The sequence below is a fragment of the Borostomias antarcticus genome (genome assembly GCF_949987555.1).
Source record: "Borostomias antarcticus genome assembly, chromosome: 21".
Classification (NCBI taxonomy): domain Eukaryota; kingdom Metazoa; phylum Chordata; class Actinopteri; order Stomiiformes; family Stomiidae; genus Borostomias; species Borostomias antarcticus.
In genome coordinates this window covers 6842212-6869711 of record NC_140254.1, presented here as the reverse complement: position 1 = coordinate 6869711, position 27500 = coordinate 6842212, and the positions used below count along the sequence as shown (strand labels likewise).

Here is a 27500-nt window from a genome sequence, read left to right as displayed (position 1 = left end):
ACACTTGGACATGCACACTTCAGGTCACACGCACCTGACCCCACCCCCCACCCCCACCCCAGACAGAGAGGCACAGCCCCCACCTGGGGGTCCGCACCCGGCCCTCCATGGACGGGGGGAAGATGAGGGCGTCAGTCAGGATGACCCGTTACCTGGAGTCCTGGGGCGCGGCCAAACCCTTCGCCAACCTGCACCACCGCGATAGCATGACCACCGACAACGGCCAGATCAACACCACGGTGAGTAGACCCACACACACTCTGTCTGACCCCAAAACACACACATTCTCTCTCTCACTCAAACACACACACACACAAGACAGACAGACAGACAGACAGACAGACAGACAGACAGACAGATAGATAGATAGATAGATAGATAGATAGATAGATAGATAGATAGATAGATAGATAGATAGATAGATAGATAGATAGATAGATAGATAGATAGATAGACAGACATTGACTGACTGACTGACTGACTGACTGACTAGCTGCATTTACATGCACTTTTTTTTCAATCTGATTTAATTCAGTCTGATTGAAGCTTTCGGGGCAACTGTTTACATGGGAGGTGATCTAATACATTGTGGTGTTTATATGCGCCTGCGCATTTAATCAGAAAAGCTGTGTGTGTGACATGCGCACGCAGGCAGGAGTGAGTTACTATTGTTACGGAAACTCAAGTCAAAACTTTGCTAATGGATGTCTGTCGTCTGGTTTTTATTGTGGTGCTCTTACTGAAGCAACATGAAACTAACTCTCCTAATGGATGTTTTGTGGTCGTTATTCCTTATTTTCCTGCTGCCTACAGTAGGCGTCCAATAAAGTTCAGTTCTCCGTTTGGATTAAAATCAAATTCTCCACTGTGGTCCAGTTCTGCTTGGAAGCAATTTACCCACCACAGACGTATGTCCCCTTTGACAGCGAGCATGCGAACGCAGCCAGAGAGTAATCCGTTTCATCGTTTACATGATACAGTACTTGGTTGGTTTATGAAAAGGTTTACACTACCCCTCTGCAACCGACTGAAATTTCACCTATTATAATCGGATTATTAGGCTCTATGTCAACGTGCCTAATGATTGCTTTGAGAACTCGTTATTGTCTGTTTCAGGATGTTCCAATGGGCCACTACCACTACCAAAGAAGGGAGAGGTGAGATGATGATAATGATGGTGATGATGATGATGGTGATGATGATGATGGTGATGATGATGGTGATGATGATGATGATGATGATGGTGATGATGATGGTGATGGTGATGATGGTGATGATGATGATGGTGGTGGTGGTGATGATGATGATGATGATGGTGGTGATGATGATGACGATGACGATGAAGATGAGTTATATCCTCATATCCACCACAGTCTGTTTCTGATCATATCCTGACCTATGTCATATCATGGTCACATGCCAGCCCTATCCTTGTGTGCTGGAGTCATGGATGTGTGTTGAGCGTGCTTTCATCTCCCAGGACCAAGTCCCAGAGGAGGAGGTTCGAGGAGGAGCTCAACGAGAGGATGATCCGGACCATCGACGGCATCAACTCCCAGAAGTCAGTAGAGCCCCGATTCCCGTCCCCGATAGTGCTGGAACACCGTCCTCCCGGACTCTGGCCCCCGGGACTGGACACCAGACTCCCTGGTTCCCGCGGGCCTTGTCTGGAGGATGGTCTCCACGCACCTATCTGAAGACTGTCCTTTCTTTAGCCCATGACAATATGCATGCTTTTCTCTTTTTAAAAGGGGTTTTGTTGTATTTAGCTTCATAGCGGTGTCAGTCATAGTATGGTCTCTGTTGCACACTGTTTTGCTTTTTATTCCCTTGCCTGTTCACATGGCATCTTTGTAAAAGAGACATCGGTCTCAATAGACTAAACCCTGTTTAAACCAAAAACTGATGACACTCGTCTGCAGGGGCAGATTGAGTCATTTTGGGGCCTAAGGCAAACACAAACATGGGGCTCTCATCATCCCTTGTTCTCCAGCTTTTTCCATCGTTATTTAACGGCTCTGTACGGGTATTTTTACTGGCTGGATTGATAGCATTACTCTGATACTAGTAGCCCATCTACTAAAGATAGCAATGCTGCTGATAATAAGATGTCAGTAAGGTAAAAAATGTAAATGTTAACTACTTAGAGTAGAGTTTGATACATTAGCTAGCGAGCCTACTTGTCTCACACAACATTAAAGGAGAATGCTCTTTTTCGACAACCTGGACCTTATTTACGGCATATTATAAGACGTTTGACTCACCAAGATAACTTTGGTGTAATTCGGAGGCCTGTAGAAGAGATTTAAAATCCAGCGCGAGCCAAGTATATCCATGTAATGGCGGCGGACGGGGCACCGAGAATGCAGCTTCTAAAAAATGTATTTTCTGCCGCGAAAAGGTTGTTTTCATCAATCTATTTTTATGAATCGCTAGTTGTGCTTCCATAGAGCGAGGGCTTGTTGTGGTTTTCACATGCCTCTGTAATATGATCTTTAGAAATGTCTTTAGAAACAAATAAAGCTTCCCCACTTGCTCCAGCACGCATGCGCACAGCGCGCAGACTGGCTATTCTCTGTCTGTAGGCTACACTCGCGGCTCACATTCTCTACGCTACGATCGGCTTCCATCATATTCTAAGTCATCTTCTATATCCTCAAAATCTGATAAATATTCAGCCATATTGCACACAATATTCCAGGCACCAACAAGCCGATCGTAGCGTAGAGAATGTGAGCCGCGTAGTATTAGCGATGCTCACACTGCTAGCGCTTCTTGCTGCTCTGCTAGTGTTAGTGAAAAAAGTTGTTACAGTGGCGGTTTTGCGAAGTTTTGCAGCTCTGCTTCCTTCTTTTTTCAGCATCGCTGGGGTAGCCTTACTATCTGCTTCAGTTTTGAAATAGTACGCCAGAGTGTCTGAATCATTTCCGCAGATGCGCAGTAATGGAATAGTCCAATGTAGTGAATGGGGGGGAGGGAGGCTGACTGAGACACTCATGAATTAGGCATTGTGACACTATTGAGCATATGAATTTTTAGAAAGAAATAATTCTTAGCGAAAAGTCAAAAGCCCTTTGTACTGTAGGTTGGGGGCCCAAGGCGATTGCCTGCGTTTGGCTAATGGATAAGTCCACCCTGCTCATCAAGATCTCTAAACACCATTGTGTGGAGAGGTCGCTGAAGAATCTAGGGAGAAATGTCTATAACATCTACAGAGGCTTACTGCTATGTATTTGATTTAATGTGTTTGTTTGTTTTCACGTGGACACTGTGTAGTCGATAGAGTGAGGGAGACAGCTGATGCTGCTGCTGCTGTGGCCGTTCGGGGTAGTGGGTGTCAAGAGGTCACACTTAGGCCACAGGCCACATCTCTATGGGACACTATAAACAGACACAACCCGGACTAACAACCAATGGTGATTAAGACATGATGTTAGGGTGACAGGCGACACATCTGTATGGTCACTCCTCGACCAATCTGGCTTCTCTAGGCCCTAAACGGGCAGGCCTAGGCGTGGGGGGTGGGCCGAGAGAGCACTATTTAACGTCTCAACCAAACCTTGAGACTTCGATTTGGAAACGGTAGCCAACTCAGCCGGACAGATTCGCTGCTCCCAGCAGGCAGACACGCTAATAACACCATGCGAGGAGGGAAGTCAAAGGCCACGACTTCGCGCCACAGCCGCAGCCAGCAGAGAAGCAGGGAGAGAGAGAGACTAGGGAAACATCCCAGTGTTATGTGATTGTATCTTTGTACAATAAATCTATCATCTGTCGCCGCTTCCAATCCCATGTTGGGGTGATTTCATCAATGACTATCACAACAAGAAGGCTATTAACATCGTGGTTCATAATTAAATGGTGCTGCAACTCTTATCAAGGCTTACAAAAAATTACACAAAGCAGAGCAACAGAAGAAAAGACCTCAAAAGCCAACATTGCTAGCGCAGTCAAGTCTGCCACGGACTGAGAAATAAACACCTTAAGTGAACGGACTGTGCTGTGAGAACGTGTGTGATGATGCAATGCCTGTCTGTCTGTGTGCCTGTCTGTCTGTCTGTCTGTCTGTCTGTCTGTCTGTCTGTTTGTCTGTCTGTCTGTCTGTGTGCCTGTCTGTCTGTCTGTCTGTCTGTCTGTGTGCCTGTCTGTCTGTGTGCCTGTCTGTCTGTCTATCTGTCTATCTGTGTGTTTTTTCCTAACCCCAGGCAGTGGCTTAAGTCAGAAGATATCCAGAGGATCTCTTTGTTCTTTCACAACAAAGCCCTGGAGAAGGAGGTAAGGACGCCACTCCGCCAGCTTGTTAGTGCATCAGCAGCACCAATGCTAGCTTGTTAGCACACCAGGAACACTAGACCTGGTCCAGGGCGGTAGTCAGGGCCATACCCCGGTATATACTGCCCTGCCAGGGACCATTAATTGCACCATTAACTTTTGCCACTCAGTCACATTACCGTATCTACAGATTATATTATTTCATTACTAGCCGAAGTGAAGACAGTTTTCAAAAGATGAAAGCCTTTTCTCCGAAGAGGCTACACTTGCAGCCTTATATATAAAAAGCACTTTAGTGCACTTAAATAGCACATATCCACCACCACTAACCTGGCTTTGCGACCCTGATCACATGATCTCACATGCTGTTTCTCTATGTGGAGAGAGATCACGTGATCAGGGTCGTTAAGCCAGGTATACCATAGCCCCGAATAGCATACCGCACTGGAGCAGGGGGGTATTCCACAAAGCTGGCTAACTGAGTAAGCCTGACTTTAACAATGAGTAAAACCTGGAGACTCTTCAGATCTGGAACATGGACTGAAGTAAAAAATAGCTTTCCGGATTTTACTTTGTGCAGAAGTCAGGCTTACTCAGTTAGCCAGCTTTGTGAAATAGCCCCCAGGTCTACAGGAACACCCACACCAGCTTGTTGGCACACCAGGGACACCAACACCACTTGCGAACAGACAAGGAACATCAACACTATCTAGGGACACACAGGGAAAGTCACCATGGTGAGACTGATAATAAAAAAAACTGAACAATCGAACAGATGTCTGACCTGAACGGTCGACAATGACCTCCTCTGTAGTGGCGGCGGGAGGTGGCGTGACCGAGGCGCGTGCGTTTGTTTGTGTCCCACAGTACAGGTCGACCACCCTGCCGGCCTTCAAGTACTACGTCACGTGCGCCTGCCTCATCTTCTGCTGCATCTTCATCGTGCAGATACTGGTGCTGCCCAAGTAAGTCAGCCGGCTGCTACGCTAAGGGTACGGTCACATTTTTGCCTCCCATTCACTTCCATTCTAAGAGGTGAAATATAACCTTCACTTCTGGTGGTGAAATAAATTCGACTCGCTCCTTCGCGTTCCTTCGAGCTTAACTTTGGTGAACTTTGACCGGCGAATTCGTAACCTCAACCAATAGCAACGACATAGGTGTGGTTGACCCCAGTCTTGGCTGTAGTTATTCTATGGTAATGAGACTGGTGAGCTAACTATACCATGTCATAGCAGACATGGAAACAGGCATTATCTTTGATAAACTGACCACATAGTTCGAATCTGCTGGTTGACTTTCTCGCATAAAAACATATCAAAACTTAAGTGACATACAGTATTAACAGTCAGGAGAGCCAAATTTACAACAATGGCTGCCGACAAAACCAACTGGTTTCGTGTGCATCACATCCAGCACTGCCCACACAGCAAGCGAATTTCGCCTCGGCAGGCGATGGTCATTCGCCTGGCAAATATTACTTTTGCCTATGTGTGACCGTACCCTAACATGGTGAGTTTACCTGAGGAGGGTGGGACGCACGCCGTGAAAAGAATTTCACATCAATGGTGTCTGGTGAAAAGAATGTACTTTAGGAGATGGAGAGTTAATGGTATGGTGGGGGAAGGGGGGGGGTGTGTATTAAGAGGAGAAGGAAGAGCGACGGCTAAAAGCAAACGCGGACGTGGGCTCGTGATTACCTATAATGAATCCCGGCCGTGCGCGCGTGTCCCTGAACGTCTGATCCTCGTCTCTTTCATCCCCGGAGTGGATCAGCGTCCGCCCGCTCCAGCATCCGGCTGATTTACCGCTGATAAGAGCCAAAAGCTCTACTCCCCCGTCTAAAAGCTTTATGGATTTTCTTATTCACCTCCGCGTAATGTCCCCCCCCCCCCCTTATTTTGGACATGACATCATTGCTTTTATGACATGCTTAAATCAGCCCTGCCGTGCGCTCTGAACCTTGTTCCAGAAACATGAACTTCATCATGATATACATACGCTGTTTATATGACTCCTATCTGGATTAAACTGCCAGTGGATTATGGCTTTATCCATAGATGTAGAGATTGGTCATTATTTTTATAGCTGTGGAGACACTACAGGGTCTGTTTAGGCCACACAGGCACGACTGTCTAGACTTATTGTCTCTGAGAATGTATAATTGTGTGTGCGTGTATGCGTGTTTCCGTGCGTTTGTGTGTGTGTGTGTGTGTGTATGTATGTGTGTGGATGCGCTCGTGCGTGTGTGTGTTGCAGGACAGCAGTGTTGGGGATCTCCTTTGGGTTGGCCTTTCTCATCCTGGCTCTGATCCTAGGCATTTGCTTCGCCGGCCCCATCCTGGTGAGTTACCCTAGTTACCACACCGGAATGTCGAAGGAACAGACAATGATGTCATACAGACAATTCAGCAGTGAGAGGAGCGGTTTGGATGGACTGTAACCGCTGGTTACCATGTGTGTATTTTGTACAGTCCTTGTCTGATCTCTTTTCATCCAGAGAAACATACTTTATTCAATAGAGGAGATACTTCCCATGCTCTCTCTCCCCCCCCCCCCCCCCCCCTCTCTTTCTCTCTCTCTCTCTCTTACTCTCTTTCATTCTCTCTCTGTCACTGTCTGGTTGAGCCACATGGTGTGAAATGATTTCAGATACTGCCAGAGCAGACATATGTAGACAATAAATCACAATGAAGTGACACTGAAAATTGAACATTACACAAAGCAATGATGGTAGCAGTTGGAATCTAGAGTTGATTGATGACGGTTTTTACTAGCCTTGATCATTCCATTCTCTCTCTCTCTCTCTCCCTCTCTCTCTCTCTCTCTCTCTGTCTCTGCCTCTCTCTCTCTCTCTGTCTCTCTCATTTTCTGTCTCTCTCTCTCATTCTCTCTGTCTCTCTCTCTCTCTCTCTCTCTCATTCTCTCTGTCTCTGCCTCTCTCTCTCTGTCTCTCTCTCTACCACTCGCCCTCTTCCTCAGTTAATTAAGTTCCTCTAATTAATTGTGATAACAAGAGAGCTCTTATTATTTTCCTGAGCAGAGCGTCCGTAGTGCGTCCGTAAACCTCAGACTCCTGCGTCACACCCCTCCTCTCACACCCGGGTGAATGTATTTGCCGGAAAACTGGGTCACATCGAATTAATGAGCTTGTCTGGGATGACCTTGTGTTCGCCAGTGGCCCACAAACCCTGTTCACTGTGTTTCTTTCACAGAGAGAGAGGGAAAGAGAGAGAATGAGAGGAAGAGACAGAGAGGGAGTGAGAGGGACAGAGAGAGAGAATGAGAGCGAGAGAAAGAATGTGAGAGAGAGATTGAGAGAGTGATGGCTTACTGGTGAAGCGGTCATGTTTAATTATTTGGATCTTGTCGTCGCAGTCCTGCTCGTGTCATCAGTTTCACAGCAGGAAAGAGATTCGCCACAGAAGCCGTGTTTAACACAGGATTGGCTAAAGAGGGATCAAGTTAAAATGTGTGTGTGTGTGTGTGTGTGTGTGTGTGCGTGCATGTGTTTTTGTGTGTGTGTGTGTGTGTGTGTGTGCATGTGTATTTGTGTGTGCTTGTATGTGTGTGTGTGCATGTGTATTTGTTTGTGCTTGTCTTAAATAATAATAAACATTTAGTAACCAAAGTAAAATAAATAAAGTAAGTGCTCAAAAAGATAAGCGCAACAGAAATAAGTAGGCTGGCATCGAAACACCAACAAAAGGAGTGGGGGCGAGAGAGAGAGCCAGAGGGCTGTGATCAGCTGCTTTATATAGGGCTGGGGGGCAGGTCTCCCCAATTAAGGTCAGGGAGAGGAGCCCACAGGTGCTTCTGGACAGCCAATTACTCCCAGGCCGGACCTATCCTGAAAGTAAAGTTAGTGAAGCAACATACATAGATAAACATAAATAAAGCATTCTGACATGTAACAGTGTGTGTGTGTCTGCGTGCGTGCATGCGTGTGTGTGTGGTGGGAGGGGGACACAGTCGGTGTTCAGTCAGCAACAGGAACACATGAGCAGCCATCATAATGAAAGCCAGTGCTGTGAGAGGGGTTAACAACCCTGTAAACAAACATGGCCGTGTGGCTGAGCCCATGGGGAGACTAGCTGCTGTAGCAGATGGCCAGGCGTTGGGCCTGAAAGACACCTGGCAAGCCGGGAGCTGTCAGTGCAACACTTCAGCTTTGCCATGAACCTTGGACGATCTGTCTACCTTGATATTCATGTAGCATTTTGTGTTCCAGTGTTCAATAAATGTTTGTGATTCTCTCTCTCTCGCTGCCCCTCTCTCTCTTCCCTCTCTCTCTCCCCCTCTCTCTTCTCTCTCTCTCCCTCCCCCCTCTCTCTTTCCCCCCTCTCTCTCTTCTCTCTCTCTCCCCCACCTCTCTCTCCCCACCCCCTTCTCTCTCCCCCCCCCCTCTCTCCTCTCTCTCCCCCACCTCTCTCTTCTCTCTCTCCTCCCCCTTCTCTCTCTCTCTTTCCCCCTCCACTCCTCTCTCTCTGTTTCTCTCTATCTGTCTCTCTCTCTATCTCTCTATCTCTCTCTCAGCAGGGAGGTAAAGGATCCTCCTGCTCTCTTCCCTGGCTCCCCACTTCCTCGCGCATCATCATCGCCAACAAACCCTGGCTGCGATTGGTCCTCACCATGACAACCACTGCTCTCATACTGGTTATGGCTGTCTTCAATATGGTGAGCAAACAAACATCTCCCCTGCTGGTGTCAGAGGGCCGCCATTGGTCACAGTGAAGAGCCAGGGCGATGCCTCTCGCTGTGCTAGTGCTAACCCTTACTCAGGCTCTGTTCATAGCTAACCGTGAAAAAACGCTGCTTGGTGTTTGTGTGTGCAGTACGACCTTCGTTTGACCTTCGTTTCCTCTCTCACCCCCCACCCCCCCAGTTCTTCCTTGAAGACGAGGTTCTGACCACGCCCCCACCCATGAATATGACCAATGACAGCCTGCTCACGTCCAGAAGCCCCTCCCACCTCACGGACGGGAACAAGTTCTACCTGCCGGTACGTCAAACGACTGCGAGCGCAAAGACAAGAGAGGGGAAAACCGTGTTTGTGTCTTTTACTTCCTTGCAAAATACTACTTTACATTACATTACAGTCATTTAGCAGACGCTTACAATAAGTGCATTCAGCTCTTTGGTAGTCAAGTGTTCTGCTGCTCGCCAGAACTCATAAGTGCATCTCCTTTCTAAACAAGAATCTAAGTGCTTAAGTGCTAGAGTGCAAGAACGGCTAAATACAAAATACAACGAGTGCTAAGAGGAAGGGTCAGGGCAGTACTTCTTGAAAAGGTGAGTTTGCAGCCTGTGGCCTCCTGACGACAGAGTTCGTTACCCCACTGCGGGGCCAGGACAGAAAAGAGCCGTGACCGTGTCGATCGGCCACAAGGGCCTCCGAGCAACGGGGCAACCAGTCACCTTGAGGCAGCAGAGCGTAGCGGTCGGGAGCGGGGGGGGGGCTTGACCATGGCCTGGAGGTAGGAGGGAGCTGGTCCTTTCATTGCCCTGTAGGCTAGTACCAGAGTTTTAAATTGGATGCGAGTTGCTACCGGGAGCCAGTGTAGAGAACAGAGAAGGGAAGTTTTGTGGGAGAACTTGGAGTGGTTGAACACCAGGCGAGCAGCAGCTTTCTGGACAAGCTCCAGAGATTTAATGGCTGATGCTGGGGCCCCAGCAAGTTGCAGTAGTCCAGCCAGGAGATGACAACAGCCTTGTTGAGCACCTGCACCATCTCGCCAGTGAGGAAGTGGTGAATCTTCCTGTTGTTGTAGAGCAGGAATCTGCAGGAGTGTGCAACCAATGCAATGTTTGCCGAGATCACACCCAGATTCCTCTCAGTCCGAGTTGGCATCACCACTGTACTGTATCATCTATGGTGATGTCCAGGTCCCGGTGTGGGCAGCCCTTCCCCGGGAGGAAAAGCAGCTCAGTCTTGTCCAGGTTGAGCTTGAGGTGGTGTGTTATATGTTTGTATAACAGTGGTAGGAGAAGCCGTGCGAGCGAATGACAGAACCCAGAGATGTCGTGTAGAGGGAAAAAAAGAAGAGGACCCAGAACTGAACCTTGTGGAATCCCCGTAGTCTGCGTGGTACAGACACAGACCCTCTCCATGTCACCTGGTTGGAGTGACCTGTCGGGATGCAAACAGGAAGAGTGCAGAGGCTGTGACCCCTTTCTCCTCAAGGGTGGAGAGGAGGAGGATCTGGTGGTCCACGCTTGTGTCGAACACTGCTGACAGGTCCAGGAGTATCAGGACAGAGGAGAGAGTTTGCTCTCGTGGCGTGAAGCAACTCTTGTTACTGCAAGGAGGGCCGTCTCTGTCGAGTGACCCACCTACACAGCACCTTCAAGGGTTTTTGAAAGAAATGACAAAAGGTCAGAATTTTAGAGCGGATGAAAGCAGCTAAGATAAGGAGGAGGAAAAAGTGGAAAGAAGAGAAGGTAGTTAAGGAGGTCCTCCAAGACCTATTCATCAAATATTCCACAACACATATTCTTCACACAAGTGAGTCTAGCTCAGAGTTTATTACATTAAATAGCTTTTAGTTAGGGGAAATACCACTCTATATTCATAAAAGATTTCACAGCGCATTATTCTTTACAAAAAGTGGTGATATTTCTCTTTCTGTGCTGCATTACAGCTACTAGACACACTTTGAGTTAGCCAGAGCTGCTGCCAGCCTGATTCGTGAGTGAAACCGTGAGCCGGCCTGTCCCGCGGGGTGTTGTTAATCCAGGTAGCCTGTCTCAGCTACAGGCCAGTAGGAGCAGAGGCCCAGCGGAACACCGGGCTGCTGGTGTGACAGGGTGGATGTGACCCCGACCGCGATTCTGGAACTCTCCACGGTCAGAGTCCAGTTACGTGTACAGAATAGTGCATCCATGGCGTCTGCCGAGGCCTTTATTTGCTCTGAACCGTTCTGTGACCGCGGGATGAAGAAAAACAGAAACGTCATTCAGTTGCGGATGAAGAGAAGACTGCGTTGCCTGGAACAGTCTCGGGGGAGTTACACACCAGGGAGGAATATAAGAGTGCGTGCAGAATGCTAACTGCGAAATATTACTGAATTCGATCAGCTTGTTCATTGATTCGTTACAGTACACCTAGCATAATATTGTAATTCCCCAGCCAATCACAAAGGTCATAGACTCAATTGACTTCTTTTGGATCCGACCAACACGCTTGAGCTCCCGCTCGCTGCTCGGGCCTAAAAAATGTATCACACACGTGGAACTGGGCTGCCTCAGTGGTCCGTACAAAAACAGGGCTGTCCTCCAATCGATCGGTGCGACAGAGATGGCGTCAGCCGCCCATGCCCGCCATGGCTGATGGCTGATCCAGAGGAGTCATTAGCTGTCTTTCTACTTTCGGGCTGAACGGTTTAGTTCGGCTCCGTTCTGCCCCAGACTCGTGAGAACCATTGCCATCTGTCTTTCCACTGTCGGGCCGCTAACAGTATGGAGGAGGGTTTGGTTTATTTTGGACGATTTCTGTTTTTTCTTTTTATGCACCTACATGATCGCTAACGTCTGTTTGGCTAAGTTAGCATACTGGAGCTTGAGCCATGACACTGACGTGTATCAACCAATCAGTGCATACGTATAGGCCTATTAAGCCTGCCTAATCGAACGGTTCTGCTTCACTGAGTCGGTTGTCTAACCGTGCCTTGGGAATCGTGCTTGGAGCGGTTTATAAGCATTCCGGACCCAACCGTTTCCAGGTGGAAAGACCCTCGGAACCGTTACCTTGCGTGCTCAGAACCGTTCAGCCCGAACGACAGCTATTGAGAGACTGAATGGAGCTTTCTCTCTCCCCCTCTCTCTCTCACTGGAAAAATAAGAGTCACATCATCTGCTTAGCGTCTCAAGGACCTCACAGATGAATGGAAGAGATTCAGGGTCCTTGCACTTAATGTGCTTTCAGGGTGAACCAAGCCTGATAAAAACACAGCATGTTGGCCATTTTGCTGCCTGCCAGCCCATTAATGCTTCCTCCCCCAAGCTCCTTTTCTCTACCCAGGTAGTCAGCTCTCTCCTCCTCCTCCTCCTCCTCCTCCCCCCCCAGGCCAAACACAACATTCCCCTCAGATACACTCTCACAGCGGCCAACGGGCGCAGGCCCATCTGGGGGGGGTTTCTGGCAAGGGCGGCTCCAGGGGGGAGCTAGGGGGGGCTTAACCCCCCCCCCCCTGAAAAAGCCTTAGCCCCCCCTAAGCCCCCCCAAACAAAAATAAAATTAAAGCGGTCCACAATCAATGAGCTAGCTAATCATCTTTCATAGAACGCACTGCCACGATGCGTTGCTATGGCGTTGCCGGGTGGGCTTTCAAAGCTTGATATGCACCAAATCACACACACGAGCTACACAGGCTACCTGAATTGATTTGATTGGTTGGCTGACTCATCAAATCATTACACCTGCCATGGTTAGAAGCTTTACATTTTAGTCCAGCAGAGTGCAGAACAGCTATATCGCTTCACAAGTGTGTGGATGACTGAACTTTAGTTTATTTTAGTAAATGTGTGGAGAAGACAGGCAAGAGGAATAGGGAGTATGGATCGCTTTACCTATGCTATTGGGAAGAAAAGAGGGACAGCGGATGTCAGTGGCAATCCACCGACTCCAAATTTAAGCCATGAACAACATGCTAGTGCTAACGTGATGTGTTGATATGACTTAGTAATGTTTGCCTATGTGATCATACTGTCAAGCAGTTAGCCTGTGTGTGAGAGAGCTCAGTGTTTTGGGAATAGGGTGGATGGATTATGTTAAGAGCCTAACTATAGGCCTCTTAGCCTGTATTTTGCCACTATTCTTTAGTGAGTGAAAGTTCAATGTGCGCGTTATGGCCTTATTCTGTAGTGGTGTTGAACTGCGCAGGTTCATTTACTGTGAGATTGGTTGTGTCGTTAAATATTGTATTCAGTTTTTTGTCACTGAGAGTAGGCTAGCTAATATGGCATTTTGCTTCTCTCCGCTCATGGTGTGTGTGTGTGTGTGTGTGTGTGTGCACGCGCGCGTGCGCTCGCGGTGAGTGAGAGGAGAGCTCATTTGTCGTTCTTGAAGTTGTTGTCCGCACTTGTCAATTCCACAAGCATCTCAGACAGAAACATATTTATTACAGTAATTGTAGCCGACTTTATCCAAAATAGGCATGCTTTGACAGCTCACCCGTTAACGAAAATCACGTGTGGTTAGGGACTGGCTTACCCGATCTGGTACAGTCATAGTATGGTAGGCTACTGTAGGAGTGTGGTTGGTGTTTGTTGCGTCAAAATTCATTAGCTCCCCCAATAAACAATCCAGCCCCCCCCACACCCCCTAGCTCCCCCAATCACAATTTTCTGGCGCCGCTGCTGTTTTCTGGCCGGGATATATGCTTTGTATGATGTTTTCCTGCGGAGCTTTTGATTGGAGGGCTCCAGTATTGGCTCAGTAATGCATCCGAATTATGTTTAGCTGAGAGAACAGTTTGAATATGGAGCGATCCTGCGTATGCATCTGTCTCCGATGATTCGGCCTAATGGTTAATAACTCCCCAGAACATTTCATTTAGTGGATGTTTATGTGTTGTTTTTATAGTCAGCTTTTATTTATTAGGTTCATTACACTGATTTCTTCCCTCCCTCCCTCCCTCTCTCTCTCCCTCTCTCTCTCTCTCTCTCCTATCTCTCTCTCTCCCCCCTCTCTCTCTCTCTCTCCCCTCTCTCTCTCTCTCTATCTCCCTCTCTCTCTCACCTCTCTCTCTCTCTCTCTATCTCCCTCTCTCTCCCCTCTCTCTCTCTCTCTCTCTCTCTCTCTCTCTCTCTCTGTGTCTCTCAGTATTTCATTTACTGCTGTATCCTGGGCCTGGTGTCGTGCTCGGTGTTCCTGAGGATAAACTACGAGCTGAAGATGGTGATGATGCTTGTTGCCGTGGTGATTTACAATGTCATCATCCTCCAGACCCACGCCCCCCTGCTGGACGGATATAGTACAGCACTGTACAGAACACAGACCCTGGACAGGTACGCGCGCACACACACACACACACTCTCTCAAACACATATGAGCCACAGATACAGCATTTACTGTTTAAGCAATATTCCGGTCCGTCTGGCTGTCAGTCATAAGAACAGGGCTTGGGGTAATGGCTTTAAAGATTGTGATTGGCATGGGCAGAGATACTGGGCTCTGTGTTGACAAAGTGGAATTGATTTGTGTGATTTGAGTGACAGCTGGTGAGTACCAGCGGTCTGGGAATGCCTGACTCATGTTCCTGAGCTCCACAGACTGATGTAGTAATTTCAGAAAGTTACACATCTGGGAACAGAGTTGACTTTCTCTCTTTCTTTTTAACCCCTTCCTTCCTTCCTTCCTTCCTTCCTTCCTTCCTTCCTTCCTTCCTTCCTTCCTTCCTTCCTTCCTTCCTTCCTTGCTGCCTTCCCTCCATCCTTCCTCTCTTTCTTTCTCAGGCCCGGGGTCCTAAAAGATCTGAAGACGATGGGTTCAGTCTCTCTGTTCATCTTCTTCATCACTCTCCTGGTGTTAGCCAGGCAGGTCAGTTCTCACCCCCCCCTCACACACACACACACACACACACACACACACACACACATGTATCCTCCTCCTCATACACACGCACGCACACACACACACACACACGTTACTGTAGAACTGTTCAGGTTGCTTGTGTAACCGAGTGAATCATGAGTCCTCATAAACCCTTGTGGAGGGAGTCCAATTTAGCGGTAGGGAGTAACCTCTCAAAGGATCGAGTCCCTATTGGTGCAACTGTCAGCGCGTCCATCTCACAAGCGGCGGAGCTCGTAAGAGTGTGGGTTCGAGTCCCGTCCCGGGCGAGCCCTTGTAACGTGTGTGGGACTGAAAGAACACAAGGCAGACCAGAGTACAAGCGTCACACTCGCATCTGTCCTCCACACTCCACTCCACTTCTGCCACAGACACCACACAGATACCACACAGATACCCCAGATACCACACAGATACCACAGATACCACACAGATACCACACAGATACCACACAGATACCACACAGATACCACAGATACCACACAGATACCACAGATACCACACAGATACCACACAGATACCACACAGATACCACAGATACCACACAGATACCACACAGATACCACAGATACCACACAGATACCACACAGATACCACACAGATACCACACAGATACCACAGATACCACACAGATACCACACAGATACCACACAGATACCACACAGACACCACACAGACACCACAGATACCCTACAGATACCACAGATACCACACAGATACCACACAGATACCACACAGATACCACACAGATACCACACAGATACCACAGATACCACACAGATACCACACAGACACCACACAGATACTACAGATACCACACAGATACCACACAGATACCACACAGACACCACACAGATACCACACAGATACCACACAGATACCACAGATACCACACAGATACCACAGATACCACACAGATACCACACAGATACCACAGATACCACACAGATACCACAGACACCACACAGATACCACAGATACCACACAGACACCACACAGATACCACACAGATACCACACAGACACCACACAGATACCACAGACACCACACAGATACCACAGATACCACACAGACACCACACAGATACCACACAGATACCACACAGATACCACAGATACCACACAGATACCACACAGATACCACAGATACCACACAGATACCACACAGATACCACACAGATACCACACAGATACCACACAGATACCACACAGATACCACAGATACCACAGACACCACACAGATACCACACAGATACCACACAGATACCACACAAACAAGGCAAGGCAAGTAAAAGTAAAAGAGCTAAGAGTTGCAGCAGACCTGCAGTTTTCTGGAAGTTTGTTCCAGATATGTTGAGCATAAAAACTGAATGCTGTTTCTCCATGTTTTGTTTTACACCACACAGATACAACAGATTAAAATATCTGGTAACACTTTACAATAAGGGTACATTAATAAGCATTAGTTAATGCATTATTAAGCATTAAGTAACAGTTAACTAATGTCTCTATTAACCATTTACTAATGTTATTTATGTTAACTAAGGTTAACTCACCTAACCCTAACCCTAACCTTAACTAACGTATTAATTAACATTAGTAACTTAACCTAACCTAAATAAGCATTAGTTAACAGTTAACTCATGTTTTTTGTGACCCTTATTGTAGTGTGACCAAATATCTTATTCAAAAGCAACCTGGCCAAGAATGGCGGCTGTACAAACAGTTTCATACACACTCACATAAAAACAATTGATCAGCTCAAAAGTGGCATACAGTAACTGTGCAGGGAAGGTATGAATCCTATTTCAAATATGCACAGAGCAAGAGAGACAACAGAGAGAGAGCAATGGAAAGAGAGAGAGAGAGAGAGAGATACTCCCCTTTCTATTCTGGGGCATCATTCATCAACAAGCAGATGCTCTGGACAGGAAGTCTCTCCCTGGTGAATGTGTACCCAAAGTGGTGGTCCTCCAGGGACGAACGCTGGCCAAAACAGTTCCAGTGTTCTCATATTCACACACTGGATCAACATCGCCAGGAGAGAGAGAGAGCGCCAGAGTCATATTTTCAACAGATGATGCAGTCACCAAGCATATGGGTTTGGGCTTATCCTTTGGGGTTTGTGGAGATCTAGCAGGTTGGATTTAAACGCAGGGGCTGGGAAGAATATAAATGCAGTAATACTGTAGGAATAATTTACCTACTGTATCGTATGTTTACTCTTACTTACAGTACAAAGAGGATGTACGGCTCGCTCATCGCACAAGTCTTGAGCTCTTGAGGGGAGCGGATTCTACAGCGTACAGTACATATATACGGATGGTACTCTCCAATACGCTTTGACTGCTTCTAATGCAGAGAATGAACGAGCGTGTTTCAGACCTCCGGCCTTCGTCAAAACTTTGAAATGCTGAGGGTCTGAAGCGCGTTCGTTCATTGTCTGCTGTATATATGTCGCAGGGACTTATACCCAATCCAACCCTTGATGCTGAGCGCCAAGCAGGGAAGCATTGGGTACCATTTTTATAGTGTTTTTGTATGACTTGGCCGAGGATCGAACCCCCAACCTCCCAATCTCAGGGCGGACACTTGAACCACAAGGCCACTGAGCTGGTCTTATATAATATTTTATTATTTAAAACTCATTAGAGAGTGTGGATTTACCCACTTTTATGTTATACTCTTACTTACAACTCATTAGAAAGGCTTTGTTTGTTTCAGGTACTCTGAGGACCTTGGTCATATGATACAATATGACACATATACAATGCCCACAGTCGTCCACTTCTACTGACTCCTCTACTCCACTTTTGCTCGGATGGTTCTGGTCAGAGGGTTGTGGGAGGAGGAGGTTGGAGGGAGGACAAGGAGGAGGTAGGAGTTTGGAGGGAGGAGGAGGTGGTAGGAGGAGGAGGTAGGAGGGAGGAAGAGGTGAGAGGAGTTGGGAAGGAGGAAGAGGTGGGAGGAGGTAGGAGGAGGAGGTGGGAGAAGGAGGAGGCTGGAGGAGATGGCAGGAGGAAGAGGAGCAGGAGGTAGCACACTAATTAAAGAATCCCTGGCGACCCAGAGAGATGAAGACCGCTTCCAACATCCGGACGTTTCCAAAAAAATCTGTTCCAGTTGCTGCTTATCCTCTTTCCCAAAATAACCAACAGTGCCAGATACTCCACACACATTATGCAAAATAAAACTCCATCAGTTAATGGCCTAGTTAGCTCCTTTCCCAGCGCCTCCCAGGAAGTGAAGTGTTGAGGCTGGAGGACCACACTGGCAGCAGCTACATCCCACTGGGAAGATATCTACCCACCACAGCTCATATTGTACGTAGGCGATGCAGTGTGGATATAAGCACACTACACAGGCGTACTATGGCACTGAGGGGAGATGAGTGAAACACACACACACACATACACACACGCACACACACACAAACACACACACACACACACATACTGCATGTGAGCACCAGCCCACAGGTGGCTCAGAGCTGTGATGCAGAGGCGTTGTGATGAAGCATGCATGGACCTTCATGGCTGAATCTTGTTACTGTACAGTACATCAACACGCACACACACACACACACGTTTGACCTCCATAGATGAATCTCGCTGACATATTTAGATGTGTTTAGAATGTCCTCTGGCATGAATAACCAATGAACATGCAGCTCCTATCTTTTATGCAAAACAGGCTGGTCATATAGTATCGCCCTGAGCTACGGCTCATTGTGCCATTCCAATTGTCATCTTATTGGAACGCTGATTTTTCCATGAATACCAAGCAAGTTCAGTTTGATTTAGCTCAAGATACTATAAACTTCCCATCCTGGGGACATGATAAGTGGAGATTGCGAGTGGCCATTGGAAACATATGAAATATAATTTCTCATGCATGTCGTCATAGTTTCTGAAAATATACGAGAAATGGGAGAACGACATGGAATTTGCCTAAGGAGCGAAATGACTTTGAAAATGCAAAAACCGAAACAGTTGACCTACAATATTGAGCTGTGCCTCCTGTCACGGTTCCATTGGGGCTTTGATGTGCTTCAGCTAATCTAAAAGCATTAAGGATTAATCCCCTTTTAATTTACTCACTTGATGCTACTAAACCAAATGCCAGTGCTGATTTGGTATTGAGATATCATCACTTGCTGGCCAATAAAGCTGAACTAAACTCATTTCGTTTTCTATCATTGTTTGAAACCTGTCCTTGGTCCTTCCCTAGGGGTCCGTCCAGTGCTGGTTCTGAATGACGAGGGTGTCTCTCTACTCTGTGTCCTCCCGTAACAGAATGAATATTACTGTAGGTTAGACTACCTCTGGAGAGACAAGTTCAAGAGGGAGTGTGAGGAGATCGAGACCATGGAGAACCTCAACAGGGTCCTGCTGGAGAACGTTTTACCTGCCCATGTCGCGGAACATTTCCTGGGACGCAACTGGAAGAATGAGGTGAGGTCACCACAGAATGAGAACTTTGGACGCTGAACACTGTAGAACCGTAGAACCAAGAACACAGGGCACATTCTATCAGGTCTTCAGGATCAGGGTTAGTGAGCGCAGATTGAAACCTCTTTCCCTGAGGTGATTCTTGCTGGTGCTCTGTTGGCAGGATCTCTACCACCAGTCCTACGAGTCGGTGTGTGTGATGTTCGCCTCCATCCCCGACTTCAAGGAGTTCTACACAGAGTCCGACGTCAACAAGGAGGGGCTGGAGTGTCTCCGTCTGCTCAACGAGATCATAGCGGACTTTGATGAGGTGACATGAAGACATCTTTACCTGCCTGCCACCACAATGTGTTTGTATTCCGAGCCTGTGTGTGTCACTGTCACAGTGTGGCTCTGGTCGTTCACTGTGAGAATGATGCATTTCCTGGGTGTGTCCAGCTGCTGTCCAAACCCAAGTTCAGCGGCGTGGAGAAGATCAAGACCATCGGGAGCACCTACATGGCGGCCACCGGCCTCAACGCCACACCGGGACCTGAATTCACACAGGTATGGTAGGCACTTGCTTACACACATGCACACACACACACACACACACACACACACACACACACACACACACACACCTACATGCCGGCCACACCGGAACCTGAATACACACAGGTATGGTAGGCACACGAGCACTGCTGCACACACAGGCGTGCGTGCACACACAAACACAAACACACACAAACACACATACACACATACACACACACACACGCACACACGCACACACACACACTACATGCATTCCATGCATAGGCTACCATTCATACAATGATTCTGTCTCTCAGGAGCATGACAGACAGTACATGCATATCGGCACCATGGTGGAATTCGCCTTCGCTCTGGTCGGCAAACTGGAAGTCATCAACAGACACTCCTTCAACGAATTCAGACTGAGAGTCGGTAAGAGAGACCATCCACATGCCTGATCAGACCTGGGTAGCGTCCGTGCATAATGTGTGGGAGATATGTTTGCTTTTTTTCTCGTCATGCCAATAAAGCATTGCGATTAAAATAGTTAACTTCCTGGTTACTTGGGTTAACTTCCTGGTTCTTCTTCCTGGTTAGGGATAAACCACGGGCCGGTGATCGCGGGGGTGATTGGGGCACAGAAGCCTCAGTACGACATCTGGGGGAACAGCGTGAACGTGGCCAGCAGGATGGAGAGCACCGGGGTTCTGGGGAAAATACAGGTGAGATCAGGACGTCTAAAGGTGTCTGCACACTGCCCCAACCAACGTCAACCCACACCGGCGTCGGATCAGTGTGCCGTGTTCGTTGGTAACTGTTTGCGTCGGTTGCATGGATTTTGCAGCTGAATTTTAAACTTCCAGCATTCTCACAACTGCCAACTTTAGAATGTTGGGTGCTGGTTGGCGTTGGTTGGGGCCATGTGCAGAAACCTTTAGCTGCTCCGCCCACAGACTGACGCATGGCATTTCCCAGTTATCAAACAGCCCGATGTAATGTCAGGGTGCCCCCAGGTTTCTTCAAGTTAAATTCAAGACTTTTTAATACCTTTTCAAGACCATTAATCCCAAAAATTAATACCTATCCCGGCCAAATTTCACAGCCCGACCGACAAAGAAAAAATTAAATCCTTGAATTTCAGTGTGTTCATTTTTATTTATTACTTGTAAACAAAGAAGAAACAGAACAGTCCAGTCTCTTTAGCGATTCACCAGTAAGAGTAAACAAAATAGAAAAAGTCAATTCCTGAGCTCTGCACTCTTGGCAGCAATCTCTTTGTCAAGGAGAGCAAGTTGCGCCAACTTCTCCTTATACCCTCAACGACAACGTTAGGTCGTGCAGTTGTAGGAACTACCGGTAAAGTACGCTGACTAGCATTAGCCTCAGCTGCAGCTGTTTCGGGTGCATTGCCTACCGGTAGCTGGGTAACGTTAGCTGGTGTGAAAGTGGTAGCCACTGAAGGGGTTTTTTCCTTGGCTCTAACTGAGTCACAGTGTTTTGTTGACTTCGCATGGGAATCTAATGCTCCCTGTCCCATGGTTCCTAGCTGGATACGCTTTTTGCACAAGGTGCAATACGCCTCAAAAATATGGTCTACCACTGGTTTCAGCCACATTCGATAAGCTACTTTGTCCATCCATGTCTCGTTGAACTTGCATTTCCCCATAGCTACTACTTTCCGTTAACTTCACGTCTACTAACGTAGTAGCTAGCTAGCTAGCCCAGAAACGCAAACTTGTTTTTGTTTTTAGCCGTAGTTTTCGCGCGTCGGGCTTCTCCGTGTCGACTTGATTTGTTTCCCCCGGGCATGCAAGCTTCGCATTGGTTCCGCCACGCTATATTATTAATAATGATAGTAATTACGACGCTTACAATGTTAATAATAATACCGGTAGGCCTAATTAATAACGGACATTATTTGGAAAAAGTGTTTCCGAGCACAATTTTCAATCCGAGCACAATTTTCAAGAATGTCACCAAAATTCAATACCTTTTCAAGTCTTTTTAAGGCATTATTTCATATTTGTAAATTCCATACTTTTTAATGCTATTTAATGTGCGCGGGCACCCTGAATGTACTCTTACAGGACTGTACATGTTCCACCGTGGCTCGTGTCTGGTCCACAGGTAACAGAGGAGACGAGTCACATCCTGTCGGCTCTGGGGTACGTGTGTTCCTGCCGCGGCATCATCAACGTTAAGGGCAAGGGAGAGCTGAAGACCTACTTCGTTCACACAGAGATGACCAGATCCCTCTCACAGGGGACGGTGATGCCTTGAACGTTTTACACACACACACACACGCACGCACACACACATGCACACACACAGGGACTCGGGACTTGAAAACGTGCACACATGCAGAGCTGCCATAGAACTACTCAACCATCAGGCTGTTAGACCATAAACGGCAACCGTTTCAACCCTAAGGACACAGATGGACAGCAGCTGTAGACCCCCCCCCCCCCCCCCCCGCGCCACCCACAGTAGAGCACAGAGCTACATACCTCCAGACCCCGAGAGCTACCATGCCGGGGGAGCAAAGACCACAGCGCTCGGACCGGCGGACAGCGCAACCCCCGGGATCTGCGGTCACCTGTCCCTACAGTTGGTTCATTAGCTGCGTTGTGCAACGCAGGGCCATACTGTAGTAGTTCAGCATACCGAGCTAGCACATCAGAAGACTGTTCATGGGTGGATGCATGGCTGGCAGCAGAACAGATTATTAGAATAGTTATTGTCATAGTCTTTGGTGCCAACTGGGAGGATAATTTGCCAAACTCTGTACATTATATTTATAGCCTTGGTGCAGTGTTTCCGTCTCAGTCAAGCCATGGGATTCAAGAGGAGGATTCTGAGGGAAAAAATGACTTTTTTATTATGAACATGAAACAAATTCAACAGGAAAGTGTCTGAATGTTCTGTTGCCATCACTTTCTTATTCATTAAACATTTGTATATAAATGGATCTTCTCTGAGTCCGCGTCTTGGTGTCAGTGTGGAGGATAGTGAATAGTTGAGCAAGTTATTACAACACAAGTCAGGATTTTAGTAGAACACTGTACTGTATGTAAAAACATATGGGCCAGAAAATTACACTATCAGTATAATCTCCTACAAGTTTCAATATCTCAGCATTCTTTTCAAAAGATATTAAGTAATATACTTTGTACAGTACATATAAATGTTATATCTTCTAATAAAGTATAGGTTCATCTGTACAGTCTTCTATATCTTGAAATGATCCCTGTACCATTTCACACAACACGCAGCATATTCACACTGATTAAAGCTCTCTCTTCTCCCGTGAGGGGAGGGTTGTGTTTCAAACAGGGACGACAGATCCGTATCCCTCCTCCACGTTCCTGGTGATGCCGTTCTTCCTGAAGAACTCTGCTCGTATGTGGGCCACGCGGGCGTACTGTCTGCCCGGCTCGTAGATGGCAGGAGGCCGGCGTCTGCCATACTCCCACGAGGACAGCACTGGCATAGGTCTGCTGGACTCCTGACAGAGAGGGGGAGGAGGAGGGGAAGGAGAGAGAGAGAAAGAGTGAGAGAGAGAGAGATCCCTATTTTCTTAACTTGTGCCACTTCAGATGAATTCCTGTCCCCTCACTACACCTCCGATGATCGGTCGTTCTCTCAGCTTCACACCTGTAACTACTACTGTCTTGAGTTTCTGTTTTTTGAGAGGGTCTTTAATCCGGACGAACGTCCCCTCGAGTTCCCCAGTTATGAGCTGCCGTTCACCCTAGGATTACTCCCAGGGGGGAGGTGACACTTCCAGCTGTAATTAAAACCGTAGCTGTCCGTGCCTCCTAGCTCAGCCTTCTTCTGTGGTTCCAGCGACCCAGAAACTCTTCTGGCTGCTTCCCTGACATGTATAATTACACCAGCACACTTTCAACCTGACAGCCTGGAAGGAGTCCATCCGAATTAGAGTTAACTACCTCCACACACACACGCTGGCACCCGTTTGCCGGCTACGGACATGCACTCCAACGTAACGACCAGCACACCTGTCTGCTGCAGATGCTCTGGTACCTGTTTGCCCTGCGGGGGGGGTCTCATCTATACTGCACCAAGCTGAGGCAGGTTAACCCTTTGAATACGCCGCGTCACCTGCAAAATTGTAAAAATATCTTTAAAAAAATATCTTTAAAAATCTAAATTAGAAAAATCTAAAAAAATTCCAACATTCCAACACTTCATGAAAGCGGAGAAACTGCTGAAACTTTCGAGTAATATAGGGAAAATCCAATTAATATTCGTAATGTTGGCACTGTACTTTCAGGGTTAAGGACCTTTCTTTGTTCTCGGCGGTGATTGTAGGCTGAGCTTGGCTGCTCGGGGGGGCGGAGGCGGGGGGGAGGGGGGCACAGGTGGGATACTCTAACACAGAGATACAGCATGGGAAACAGCCAACAACCGTCCTTCACCCATAGAACTGGAATAATAAATCCTCTTGTTTCACATCTGTGCTGTGAAGCCTGCTTCTGGGTTGGCAGTTACCTCGGTGTACAGGTCCAGCCCTCTGCCGTTGGCATATTCTCTGTCGTCCCGGTGCAGCTTGTTATCATATCCTTCAGCCCGCCGGTACATGCAGTCATACATGGAGATCTCCTGGGCCTGTGAGTAACATACAGTACAGAGGCAGAAGGCTACATTGTGGTAGTATAACACAGTGATTGTATAACAACTCCTTTATCTACGACGGACACAATCATACTATTAACAAAAGTAATAGGAGGTTGAAATTGGCCTGAGGAATGTAGGCTATCAGGTTCGGCTCCAATTCCCCATCACATATGCCTGGCTGTCCAAGCCTTATCAGTCCCCCAGGTGATCCAGAGCCGCAGTCTATGATAAGTGCAGAAATAGCTTGCTAGACCCCAAAATAGACTACTGCCGGTCCCATTGGCACTAGCTGGCTGGCCAGAGCAGGTTTTGTTGTTGGAAGAATAAATGTTGGGATGAATGACAGTTGAGTACTAGTACTTAGTAGGCCTACTCTAATAATTAGAATAATGTTTGTTTTGAAAATGCCTTCCTCGGTTCTAAAACTAGTTCTAATGGTGCATTCGTTTATAACTGGGAGGTGGCAAATTTCGACTTGCTAGAAATGATTAAATAAAACACCGCATGAACTCGCACTTCCTCGTCGCAAATTCGGATGTTTCTCAGCCCCCAGTTGCTCGAATGCACTAGATATAACTAGGTAACTGTGATATAATGGTATATAGATATAACTAGGTAACTGTGATATAATGGTATATAGCTCGAATGCACACAGGTCGGAGGTAGGTATTTTGCCACTTGTGACTTGCCACCTCCGACCACAAACGAATGCACCATAAAGACATGATGAATCTTCAAGACGTTTTAGAACACAGAGACATTCTAGAATTACAAACATTCTACAACTGCTTAAAACTGTCTTGGCTGCTGTTATGTGGACCCAGCTTCCTACATAGCTAGTCTAACGTTAGCTAACTTAGCAAGAGCAGCCTGTCGACCTGGCTGGCTTGGCTAAAGCTGCATACCTTGGACCCACTATTAAAGTAGGTATTTTCTTTTGACTCGGTTCTTCTTGGCGGGATGTAACTGAATACACTTAAAGTGGAAAGCGGTTTTGTTTTCGCCTCTTGGGAAACATCCATTTCGTATAGGAAACGATAATGGTTAAACTAATCGCACAGTGGTAGAAGCTAACTATCAAAAGTAGCGTCTGTGGTTGCTATGATACGAATATATATATATTGCGCAGGCGCAGGCTAATTTGGCACTTTGGACCACTTTTCAGTGTTGTGCTGAAAATAATTATGCTTGTTGAGAAAAAAGCTGTAAACAATACATGTTTTCAATGAAAGACGATAATAAATAAATAACACAATGTTTGTCCCTTTGTTATGCGCACTCATACGCCCTCCAGAGCACTCAGCATTCACAGTATTCAGAGCTTTTACAACACTTCAGTTTTGGGGGCACTAGAGAGCTCATGCCAGACCAGTGGCGCAATGTCAGAATTTCAATGTGAATATGCACACTAGAATATCACACTCTCCAGCTAGAAATACCACGCGCTCAGTGGCAGCATTAAAAAGTTGAATTGAGAGAGAGAGAGAGAGACGGCACACAACAGCCTGTGCCTCAAAGGCCACACAAACGAGGGTCAGCACACTTTCCAAATCGATCCTAGGCTATTATTAAAAAATATATCCAAACTCACCATTGACGTTTTCAAAGGAGCACAATCCGCCGGTTGTTGTGGTTGGAGGCAAACATATCAATGATGCACTGGACATCCAAAGCCTTCGTCCTGTGTTTGTTGATGGCCAACAGGGCCAGGTTGCTGTTTTTTTAGGGCCCGAGCACTGGTGGTGCGAGGCCCTATTGAAACTCGAAGGATTATTATTATTCTTCTCCTTCTCCTTCTTCTCCCCAAACAAATGCCTTTTTGGCGGCCTAAACATCGATGAAAACGGATGCAACTTTGCCCATACGTCAGTCCCGGCGAAAAATTTGGATAATTCATGGGTGACGGAAATGGGTGTGGCAAAACGGCTCAAGAGCGCCCCCTGGAAAGTTTAAAATGGCGAGCCCCAGTTTTCACCACACACCCTTGCCGTGGCGCCCCGCCAAAGTTTGACATTTCGCCAAAAAACACGAAGTCCTCATAACTCCTCCATACATTATCCAATTTGTCCGATATATCTCACGCTTCATGACGGTTCTGTCCTGAACACATCTATGTGTCAGTATTGCGTCATACTTATAGCGCCACCTATTGGTGAAACAGGAAGTCCTCATAACTCCTACATACATCATCCGATTTGCACCAAATTGCTGACGCTTCATGAAGGTCACCTTCTGAACACATCTATGCGTCGGTATTGAGTCACACTTACAGCGCCACCTACTGGTGAAACAGGAAGTCCTCATAACTCCTACATACGTCATCCGATTTACTCCAAATTGCTCACGCTTGATGAAGGTCGCATCCTGAACACATCTGTAGGTCAGTATTGAGTCATACTTATAGCGCCGCCTACAGGTCAAGCAGGAAGTCATCATAACTCCTACATACATTATCCGACTTACTCAACATTTCTCAAGCTTCATCAAGGTACCGTCCTGAACACATCTATGCATCGGTATTGAGTCACACTTAGAGCGCCACCTACTGGTGACAGGAAGTTTCTCTCAGTACTGGACACCGAAATAGCACAGCCTTTAACGGCGCCGCACCCCGACACGCGTGGGGTGCGAGGGCCCGCTCAATGCTGCTCGCAGCCCTAGTTTTAGTTTGATTTTTGATGCGACGCAGGTAAGAGAAGCTGCGTTCGCACGAAGCAGAGGTCACAGGCAGAGTTGTGTGTGTGTGTGTGCACGTGTGTGTGCACGTGTGTGTGCACGTGTGTGCTTGTGTGTGCACGTGTGTGGACTGAAAATATTATACCGAATCATCCACTCCCCCCCCAGTGGAGGTAAGCTAGGCCCATAAAAGACTAAACTAAACCCTGGTAACAGGGCCTGTGGGCGCAAGCTCAGCTGTCCATTTTGGGACAGTCGTGTTCCCCGAGTGCTGCAGTCACTAAAGTCACGCGTCTGTTCCCGTGGTCTGATCCTGAAGGATCACTTAGATTTCCCCGAGTCACATTGATCCTATTACACCTCCCTCACACTTTC

The 27500-nt window shown here is 47.3% G+C and overlaps 2 protein-coding genes across 2 annotated transcripts in view; one reads left to right on the top strand and one right to left on the bottom strand.

Moving 5' to 3' along the window:
- Positions 1-22160, top strand: part of adcy2b (adenylate cyclase 2b (brain)) — a gene marked incomplete at its 5' end in the record, with an annotated part of 50962 nt that extends 28802 nt beyond the window's left edge. The window contains 16 exons of the mRNA XM_084455754.1: positions 63-239; positions 1117-1157; positions 1481-1565; positions 4210-4275; positions 5140-5237; positions 6532-6616; positions 8809-8949; positions 9158-9274; positions 14096-14280; positions 14728-14812; positions 19140-19298; positions 19459-19605; positions 19734-19841; positions 20129-20243; positions 20409-20533; positions 21939-22160. Of these exons, the coding sequence (XP_084311880.1) occupies positions 63-239; positions 1117-1157; positions 1481-1565; positions 4210-4275; positions 5140-5237; positions 6532-6616; positions 8809-8949; positions 9158-9274; positions 14096-14280; positions 14728-14812; positions 19140-19298; positions 19459-19605; positions 19734-19841; positions 20129-20243; positions 20409-20533; positions 21939-22091 (1887 nt within the window). The 3' untranslated portion in view covers positions 22092-22160. The remainder of the gene's footprint in view (positions 1-62; positions 240-1116; positions 1158-1480; positions 1566-4209; positions 4276-5139; positions 5238-6531; positions 6617-8808; positions 8950-9157; positions 9275-14095; positions 14281-14727; positions 14813-19139; positions 19299-19458; positions 19606-19733; positions 19842-20128; positions 20244-20408; positions 20534-21938) is intronic.
- Positions 22161-23136: 976 nt separating this feature from the next.
- cfap90 (cilia and flagella associated protein 90) lies at positions 23137-25471 on the bottom strand (the record flags this gene model as incomplete). The annotated part of the gene is made up of 3 exons (XM_084455752.1): positions 23137-23316; positions 24324-24440; positions 25355-25471. 3 exons carry the CDS (start codon positions 25469-25471, stop codon positions 23137-23139), a joined length of 414 nt encoding a protein of 137 aa, XP_084311878.1.
- Between the last annotated feature and the right edge of the window lie 2029 nt (positions 25472-27500).